Source organism: Nomascus leucogenys, chromosome 10 (assembly GCF_006542625.1).
Source record: "Nomascus leucogenys isolate Asia chromosome 10, Asia_NLE_v1, whole genome shotgun sequence".
Lineage (NCBI taxonomy): Eukaryota > Metazoa > Chordata > Mammalia > Primates > Hylobatidae > Nomascus > Nomascus leucogenys.
The window spans coordinates 45610090-45620483 of record NC_044390.1 but is presented as its reverse complement, the minus strand read 5'-3'; the positions used below and the strand labels follow the sequence as shown (position 1 = coordinate 45620483).

The 10394-nt window shown below is 48.2% G+C and overlaps 1 protein-coding gene across 1 annotated transcript in view; it reads right to left on the bottom strand.

Moving 5' to 3' along the window:
• Positions 1-528: 528 nt before the first annotated feature.
• The window catches only part of TSHZ3 (teashirt zinc finger homeobox 3), a 75194-nt gene continuing 65328 nt past the window's right edge, over positions 529-10394 (bottom strand). The window contains exon 2 of the mRNA XM_003275046.3: positions 529-5330. Within this exon, the coding sequence (XP_003275094.1) occupies positions 2125-5330 (3206 nt within the window). The 3' untranslated portion in view covers positions 529-2124. The remainder of the gene's footprint in view (positions 5331-10394) is intronic.

Sequence of the window (10394 nt, the reverse complement as noted above, 5' to 3'; positions counted from 1 at the left end):
GTTTTAACACAGGAGGGAGAACCTTGGGACCCCAAAGTCTGTCTGACTCGATTGGTTCTGTTTCCCGCTGTTTGAAAATCCTGAGTCAACAGGAAGGAGTCACCCTTCCAAAGCTTTCTTTCCTATCAGCCTCCTTGACAGCGCAGGGCCCTGAACTCCGTGCATCCAGAGGAGAGATCAAACCCCAGACCCCCATGCAGGTCACCAGGTGTGACCGGAAGCTCTGATCCTGGGGGTCTGGCAATATCCCTTCTGCACTGAGCATCTAACCTTATGGGCATGTCTTCCTTTCTTGTGAATGTTTATTCTCGGTGCAGATCCTATTCGAGCTGCCTCTGAGTAAGTGCTCCCTGCTCTCCAAACGCCAAAGTTCACTAAAACTCCCCCTGATTTACGCACAGCTTCCGACTGCCAGCACCTGGCAGCCGCAGCAACCAGCTCCGTCATAAACAGATCGCATACAATTTAATTTTAATGTGCTCGTTAGTCGTAGCACATTTCAGACATAATTGTGAACGCAACACAAAATTATAGCAAAAAGACAATTTTAATGCTGCCGTAGAAAAAAGGGTTATATGAAGAGTCACATAATGGTGCTTCATTGTCAACAACCAAACAGGGCACAGAGTGTGTTACGGTGTCTGTGCTGTTTACATGCCAATATTTTATACAAAGGTTCTCATATGGTGTCAGCTGTCAGTTACTTCTGCAAATTAACTGCCAAAAATGGAGAAGAACAGAATCACTTGGAGAGCCGGTAACCACGGGTTACCTTTCATAAGCCTAAAGATAAAGCTGCAGTGTGGGATCTTGGGAGAATAATTAGGAAGAACAAAACAGAAAGTTACCAATTGAAATAGAAAGGCATCCTACAATATGGAATAGCAACCAAGAGGGCTTATAAATAAGTGAAAGAGGTTGGATCACAGAATGCCTCATGACTTTTAAGCAAAGTATTACAGTACAAACATTTTAAAGGCTTTATCAATGTTTAGGAAATACAGTACAAGTTCTTTTTTTTTGTTCTTTTTTTTTAACCTTTTCAAATAGACTTAACCCTTTGAGCACTGAGTTTATTTTGAGCGTTCTTTGATTTCTAATAAATACCTTTAAAAATCATGTGCAAAATAGTTCTGATGCCTGCCAGGGATGTTTTTCCCGGTCTCGTTTATTCAGACTGCTCAAAACAAATGACAATATGATGCTAATAAATATGTATAATTTAAACATGAACCTCTATCAATATAGATGTACTGTATAGCAAAACAAACTATCATACTTTGCTTTCAGATAATGTTTCTGTATATTTTATAAATGCTATCTGTGGTATCTTCTGTATAATTTACAATGTTTGCATGTAAAAAACAAAACCCATAGACCTTAAAAAAAAGAAAAAAGAAATATACACTATACATAGGCACAGCTTATGCCCAGAGCATAGCAGGTGCATAAAACACTGTTGCTATAAATGCAAGAAAAAGGTCATTTAACCACAATCACATTTTTTTCATAAGAGAGTCTGAAATCTATACAATATATACATCTATGTTTCAATGTGAAAATAATATTCTTTTAAATTTCAAGGCGTGTTATACCCCTGCAGACCTGCATAAATGGAGGTTCATATTATTCATTATAACTAAGCTGGTAAGGAGTTTAAAAAACAGAGCTTCATACATTATTATTATTTTATTTTATTTTTTAACCAAATTAATGCAAAAGTGCTTCAAAGTACTCAGAGGGCTAAAGATGAAAGGGTGAGAAATGCCAGCACACTCCAGTCTCGTGGAAAAAGTGTGCCTGATTTCGTTATAAATGCTTAATTAAACTGTCTGTTAATGCATGCAGCTTGAAGCATCGGGAGGATGCTCACAACTAAATCCCATTTACACAAAGTTCCAAACACTTACCACTGCATTTTAACCTTCATATTTTACCAGTAACAACAGCTGATTATGCACCTCTATTAAACACTGTACAGTTATACAAAACAGTCCAGCCCAGAGTGATTCTCTGCAGTTAAAATAAGAACATGTGCCAAGAACAAGAAGTCAGGGGGGCCTGAAGGTGCCTTCCACAGTTTCCCTCAAAGCAAACTGCAGTCCTTTCTATCAAAAGCAAATGCTACTGCTTCTCTAACTCAGAGACATACAGAAGGTGGTCTTCTGGAGATTTCCCGTGTGTTTTGCTAAGGTGAAGTTTAACAGCGTGCTTGCTGGCAAAGGTCCGATTGCAAAGTTTGCACTGATAGGAGGTCCCCAGGTCCTCCTCGGGGGAGGATGTCACCATTTTTTCTGACGGTGACTTGGTTTGTGCTATCTGACTGTTAATCTGTTCGGTGGACAGTTTGGATAAGTCCCGTAGCCGGAAGCCTAAGTGTGACTCTAGGTGACTGATGTACGTGGAAGGAGTCCTGATTTGGGACGCACAATCGTTACAAAAGAAGACGGGGTGGCCAGTATCCAAGTTTTTGAGGAACTTTGTTCCACCTGTCCTTCGAAGCTGGTATTTCACGTTGGCCAGCCAGTGGCTGATGGTGGTCATGGACAGCCCGGTGAACCTGGAGATATGCATCCGCTCCTGGGGGCTCAGGTCTGACATGATGTACTTCCCTTCCGAGGTCTGCCGGAGGCTGGCGGCAAACTGGGCCTGGAGGATCAGGAGGTGCTGGGGGTTCCAGTTTGACTGGCGGCCCTTCCTCTTCTGGGCAGGCGTCGACTCCTCAGCCTCCTCCAGAGTGGCCCCGTCAATGTCAGACTTCTCGGAGATGCTGGAAGGAGTGGAGGATTTTGACGTGTGGCTCTCTGTCAAGTTCTTCAGCATATCGGATATATCTGACAAGGCATTCTCGCGTAGCGGCGAGTTTGACATGAATGATACGACGGCAGATGTCTTTGCCGTTGTCACCGTGGATGAGGAGGTTGCCGGGGCTGTGGACGTGGGTGACAGAAGCACTGAACCCAAGGAGCAGCCTTTGTCACTCTTCCCTTTTGTCAAGTCTATGGGCTGGTCGTTGTTGACGTGGTAGAAATAGCGGTCGAGGTGGTCTGCCTTCTTGGACTGCAGGGGCGGCGGGGTGGCCACGGCGGCCTTCTCCGCCAGGCTGTTGCTCATCTTGAAAAGCATGCTCATAGGGTCCAGGGCAGGCAGGGAGGGCTTGGCAGCCTTGCCCAGGTGAATGTTCATGACTGACTGCAGGGCGCTCAAAGGGTTAACAAAAGGCTGTTCGGGTGGGTGGTCGGTGATGATGGCCGTGCTGCCACTCAAACTGCTGGCTAGGGGCTTCACCAGCTCCTTGCCATTCTCCACCGGCTCAGCCAGGGGGCTCCCATCCTTGCACCCATCCCGCGGGGGGCTGGGGCTGTTCTCCTGGCTTCGGAAGCCCCCGTCACTGGATGCCTCCATCTTGATGGGTTCCCCGATTTCGCTGCTACATGGGGAGGGAGTGGCCCGCTTGGGCGGGGAAAGCTTCCCATCCGGCTCCTTCATCTTCTCCTCCACTTTGGCAACTTTCTCAGTGACCTTTTTCACCAGCTCCTCCATGGCATGAAAGTTTGTCTTGGGCATGGGGGACGTCTGGCTGCTGGGTGGAGAGACCAGGGTCTGGTTTTTCGTCGGGGAGACAATCTCACTGTTGCCAAACATGGGTTTCAGGGGCGTGCTCTTCCCCGACGAGCCCAGGGACAACTTCATCATGTTGGGAAGTTGGTAGGCGGCATGGATGCTGGGATAGCCCCCCCAGCTAGGAGTGCCGTTCTGGGCCTTGTTGATTGCGGATGTCACTGTGTTTTCCAGGGATTTGAGGATATCGAGCCCCCCCTTGGGACTCTCTTCTAAGTCATTTTCAGTCAAGTAATGGTATTTGGAAGAGATGTCACACTTCTCCTCTTCTTCACCAGGCTTGTCCTTTTGCTTAGGTTTGTCGTCAGTGACCACTTTCTCCTTGTCGACTTCCTTCTTGACCTCCACATTCAGTTTTGGGGAGATGCTGGCAGGTGTATTGGAGGGGGACGTGAAGGTGGTGGCGGCCAGGGGCACGGACTGGACTTTCTCGTCCAGCAGGGTTGTGATGGTAGGTGTGACAGGCGTCTCCACAATGGGCTTCCCCTTTTTCATAGCCGAGTTGGTGACCTTGATGAAGTGGCCAGTGACCATCATGTGGGCCGTGAGCTCCTGCAGGGTGTCGTGTGAGCTCCCACACTCCATGCACTTCAGGATCTGCGACTTCCGGGCCTCAAAGTGCCATGCGTAGCTGGCCCCGTTCTGGTGGCCATACCGGTTATTTGGCGTGATGTAAGGGTTGGAGTTCTTCTGAAGTGCATCGTTGGTGTCTGAGATGGTGGCTTTGGGGGTTCCACCTGTGGAATCCGGGGAGCTGGGGAGCTCCAGCTCCAGGGAAGCTTTCTTCCGAGTGGCAGGGATGATTTTGGCGGCGACAGGAGTGACAGGTTCCTTCAGAGGCACTTTTTGGTAGTGTTTTGTTTTGATCATATGGACACTCAAATCCTGCAGGGACTCAAAGGAGTGGCCACAGTACATGCACTTCAGCACCTTCTGGGCATCTTCTTTCCCTTCCATTTCCAGCAAGGAGCGTTTGCGAGGCTTGGACCAGCGCTTGGGGTTGTTGTTATCAGTCTCATGGTTGTCGTCGCGGTAATGCCCCGTCTCGTTCATGTGCACCGTCAACTCCACCAGGGTGTCGTAGGCAGCGCTGCAGTCCTTACAGCGGAATTTGCTGGCCCCCGTGAAGATGGAGCCGTAGAGCTTGCTGCTCTGCCGATACAGCTGCACGGTGCTGAAGAGGCTGGGCTCCGGGAGCATGCGGCTCTGCGACACCTGCTGCAGCGTCTTAGCCATGGCGCTCTGGTGCCAGTCGAAGCTCCCGCTGCCACAGCTGCTGCTGCTGCTACTGCTGCTGCTGCTGCTGCCGTTGTTCTTCTCTGAGGAGGGCTGGTGCAGGTTGAGGTTGAGGTTGGACCAGTAGGAGTTGGAGAGGAAGTTGTTGTACACGGCCTTCATCTGCTCCAGGCTATCCGACACAGTCGTGTCTTCCAGTGGGACCGTGACCTCCTTGGTCTCCTCTTCGTTCTTGATGGAGCCGCTTTCAAAGTCAGCCATTCGGTCACTGGTCTCACTGATGTGTGACTCGCTGTCCATTTCGTGGCAGGAAAACTCAGCGGCTGGGGAGTTCTGGTAGCTGGGGCAGGCCCTGGTGAGCTCCTTCTCCGGGCACATGTACTTGGCCGAGGGCTCTCCATCTGCCGTATGCTCCTCTGGGTCTAAACCTTCGTCCACCAGGGCAGCAGCCTTTAACTCTTCAGAAACATAGGCTGCCATGATAACAGGTGGGAAAGAGAGACAGGTAGGATGGAATGAAGAGAGAGAGGGAGAAGGAGAGAAAGAAAAAAAAAAGCATTAGTATGTGTTGATCTTACCTAGAATATGTTCTGGGCTCTCAGGAAAACACAGCAACCCAGATGGGTACATGTATTTGTAAAATTAAATAGTTAAAATGTGGTGTTTCTTTGGAGCAAAAAAAAAAAATCTGCTCTTCAAACATAATTTGCCACCTTATTCTTCTCAAGGGGCAACAGCTTGAAATTAAAACTAAATTTGAAATTAATGAAGCACATTCTGGAGGTGGCATTCATTTCTAAAGTAATAAATTACTTGTATCAACCTCAGAGACAGCAGTTCCTGTCTGTCAATTAATATGTCTTATGCTTCTCCTACCCCTAATGCATTTCTTAACAGACAGATTCACAATTTAAATTAAGCAAGCATTTTTTACTCATTACATTTTTGAGGCTCAATCTTTAATAAATATAAAGTACAAAAACATCAATAAAATTTTTACCAAGTAAAAAGAAAAGTACGTCCATTGTAATAAAGGAAAAACAAGATTTTGTGGCTTTTTTTTTTTCTTTCTTCCTTCTGGAAAAGCAGGTCTCAGAAAAGCTTAGAGGTAGGTTTCCTGGCAGGGATAGGTGTGGGTTTGTTCCAGTTGAGAGGAGATACCCTGACCAGCTACCACGAAGCCCCCAGCCCTGTCCCCCATGTGAACACTCAGCCGTTCTCAGCCACCTGCGCACACACACTCTCCATGCAGAATTATGTCAGAACAAGTTCAGGAAAATTGGTATGCGGTGCTCACTCCTGCTGTATAAATATATACAAGACCTTCCAGTGGACCTTACAAATGTCAAAGTGTTTGCTCTTTAGACTACTTTGTCAATATTTACTCAGTATAAGCTTCATGGGCATCCAACAGAGATCCTGTCTTTCTGGAAGCGATGTAACTGGGATGTAAATCCAGCATGCATTCCCACGCAGGTGGAGGGCAGGCCACACGCCTGCAGGTTCTAGAAGATGCACGTCCAGAGACGCAGAGCCCAAAGAATACTTGCATTAATGCAACAGGGTGTTTTTTTTTTTTTTTAATTCTCTTGCATTCGGTGACTTGGGTTATTCCTTACTAAACTGATCTGCCACTGCATACTGCATCGGGGTAGTTTTTTGGACAGTGGGGCGTGGCCAGCCCTGTGGCTAGGAACAATTTCAAGGTAAAGGAAAAGGGGAAATAAAGTGACTTTGTCCTGTCAGCTTCTAACTACTTGTTTGCTTCAAAAGGCCAGTGGGGAAGTGTGTTAGGTGGTTGGAACGTTGCAGTGCTAATTGCAAGGCTGATTTCTACAAAAAGCTCTTAAGAAAGGAAGGGAAGCTTTGTTTGTGGAATTGACTCCACCAACTTTAAAGATTTGCCCCTGTTCCATTTCACATCAGAAAACAAACCAACAACAATAAACAAAAACAAACAAACAAAAACAGTGAAATGAGTCCCTTGAAGCCAAGCAGCTAGGCTCCCCTCATTCCTTCCAGGACAGGTGTGATTCTTTTGCTCCTAAGCCCCCTACTTTGAGTTCCAAGATTCCTAAGCCAAGACACATGGAATCCCAACACTGATGTAATGTGAACTTGGATGGGAACTGTCCCAGGTACACACATCAGCTGCAGGGAGGGAGATACTTCTGCTCATTTGCCAACTACTAAGCAAGAGTCTTGTCCAGGAGCTGTGGGTGTTCTTTACAAATGACCAGAAGAGAGTGCCCTGCTGCAGTCAGCTGAGTGTGAAGTGCTGTGGGGAACCTCAAGTTTAAGGCCATGCACTTCGAGATGACAAATAAAGACAGCAAAAGCTCTGTTCCTAGGGCCAGGACCAAATGCTTAGGGAAATACAGCGCTGGCCAATGGAGGCTCCTGTGCTAGCCACAATGAAGACCGTGAATGCATGTGTTGGAAAAGAATAGGAAAAGAAAAAGAAAAGAAGACATTTCACTCTCCCTCACCTGCCCCCCGATAGACTTCCTCGGGGTGCAGCACATTCTAGAAATCTGGACTCAAAACTCCAATGGAGTGGCAGGCCTGAAGGAAGAACAGCTGAGGGAGAATAACCAAGTGTCCCAATTTGCCTGGACCTGTCCTGGTTTCAGCACTGAACGTCTTGCATCCTGGGAATTTACTCAGTCTTATGCAAACTGAAGGATGGCTTGTTACTCTAGCTGGGGCACATGGTATGACTGAGGTCAGAGCATCCACGTGGGTCTGCAACCTCTCTTATAATCCTCTCGGGGAGCAGCTGGAGCAGAGTAGGCTGGGTTTAGCTAGACACAGCCCACTGTCTGCAGAAGTGCACTGGGTGCATGCATATATGACGTTTCCATAGTATGGTTTTATTGTAAATGGGGAAAGAGGAGGAAATCCCACGGCTGGTGTCCCTCCCACTGAGACTCAAGGAAATGCCCAGGCCTGTGTAGATGGGTGAAGATATCAAAGCCCCTTCTTTCCTGGAGATGCCTCTTGGAGCCACAGTCTGCAATACAAACCCCACACCCTGGGGATTTTGCTCCTATTACAGTAGCTCCCATGAAATTAAGTCTGAGAGAGAAATGGCCCCACAGCAGCCAATACGAGAGGACACCAGCACCCAGAAGAAGCAGAGCCAATAGTGGACATGAAAGAGTCCTCTGTGGGTGAAAGCCACCAGGTGAGAGGGAAACCCAGGGGCTCTGCCAGCCCACCTTCCACCCAGGGGCAATGCATCTCCCCATGGCTAGAGCCTTCCCCACCCCTACCGCACAAGCACCAACCCAGCCCAGGCCGTCTGGAGCACCCCTCCCCAGCACATGCACCATGAATGATGTGACCAGCTCCTCTCCTGAGCTGGCCCACAACACGCTCTGATATGCTTTGTAAATTACACAGCAGGGTCAGAATGTCATCAGTCTAATGACTGAGGAGGAAATTAATATGGAAAGAAAAGGCCAACCTCTCAACCTCCCTGGTGGAACAAGATCCAACTCAGAGGAGAATTAAAAGGCTCTAGTGCCAAGGAGAACTGGGTCCTGGAGAGACTTGGCCTCACCGCACACCCCACTCCTGACCATGTCATGGTTTCTGAGGGTCCTTACAAGCGCACGCCCTCATGGCTATGACGTGGGCCTCACTCCTTGTTCAAATGACCATTTTCTTTTCCTATCTGAAGGTGAGAAGTATTTCCGTAGGTGGAGCCTAAGACTTTTACCCATTGGTTCTCCCCTCCACATTAAAATAAAGAGAAAGGCTGGGTGCTGTGGCTCATTCCTGTAATCCCAGCACTTTGGGAGGCCAGGGCAGGCAGACTGCCTGAGCTCAGGAGTTTGAGACCACCTTGGGCAACATGGTAAAACCCCATCTCTACTAAAATACAAAAAAATTAGCCAGACATGGTGGCACACGCCTGTAGTCCCAGTTACTCCAGAGGCTGAGGCAGGCGAATTGCTTGAACCCGGGAGGTGGAGGTTGCAGTGAGCCATGACCCACCACTGAACTCTAGCCTGGGCAACACAGCAATATCCTATCTCCAAAAATAAATACATAAAAATAAAGGGAAAATTCCCATCCTTCCACCATGCTTTGCAATAATTTCACTACTCTGAGAATATTTATACTCTTGATTACTGAACTTTAAAAATGTTCTAGAAAATGGAAATGGACCCAGTGGAATGAGGGAACTAAGGGATGAAAGGCACTCCACAAATATGCATCAAGCTGCCACAGGCACCAGGCAGGTTGCCGCACACTGTGCAGTGCAGAGTTTTGTTTCTCTAGGCCTCTATTCCCTTCTTTGAATGATATGGGGCACTTGAGTAATATTTGTAAGGTCCTTCCTCAGCTACAGGTCTATCATTTTATGGCCTTTCAGAGAAGGTAAAGAGCTGAGCTGTAAAATCGCTTAATCTGGTTCATTCTCTGCAAACGCCAACCTCACCAACACTCAGCAAGTGGAGTAGTTCCTCTGTGCTTTCTTCTCTAAACTGAGCTTGACACGCAAAGCCCCTGGCTGGATAGAAGGAAGGGCTCTGGAAGCTGGCACAGTGAATGCCCTGGATCAGGCAAGGAGGGGAGGAAAGACTGGGTGTTCCCAGTCACTGTGCAGATGGTGAGAAGTCAACAAGGGTGTGGGGCAGGGCTGTCAAGAATCTGGTCCCCACCAGGCTGGCTTCAGTAGCCCAGGGGCAGGCACCGTCCGCCGATTCGACCCGACAATGCATCACATATGACCTTGGGAAATTCCGCTACTGTCTCCAACAGTATTTGAGAGTATTTAAATTCCTTGTTGCTACTGAACTTTCTGCGCATTCTTGCCTGAATTCTCTAAAGGGAGGGAACCTTACATCCTTAGTCTTGCATGTAGTAGGTGACCAATGGACAGTTGCTGCCTCATTATTTCAAGGAGGTGAGTGGGGGGTCATGTCCAGGAGCAAGGAGTTGTAACAGCCTTTGTAACAGGATCCCCCCTTCTCTCTGCAGCCTCCCACATGGGCCCAGTCCAGCCACTAGCATCTCTCACCCCATCCCCAACCAACTCCCTGACTCCAGCCCCAGCCCCTTTAATCACATCTCCAAGCAGAAGCTGCTGAGATTAATATAGAATATCAGGCTGGTCATATCACCTCCCCATATAACACCCTCAATAACTTCCCACTGGGCTCGGAAGAAGGTCCAAATTCCTCAAAGCAGCCCTGAAGGAAGGGAGTCCTCCACCATTTGCCCGGTTCCCCTCCAGCCCCTCTCAGCTTCTGAGATGCACCAAGATCTCTCACTCCTCACTTTCTAGCACTGCCTCCTCTGCTGGAAACCCTGGGGCAGGTGCAGTGAAGTGGAGAATGCGGGAACCCACCCTTCCCCAGGCCTCAGGGAAAAGGCTCTTGGGGATAGCAGGGTTTTGACCCCAGCTCTTGTCCCCTTAGCCATGGGGATCACTTGTCTATGGCCAGATATTCCAACACACTGTCAGCTTTGTGTGGTCAGGACCAGACCCCACACACCCACACCCCAGATATCAGCCGCAACCC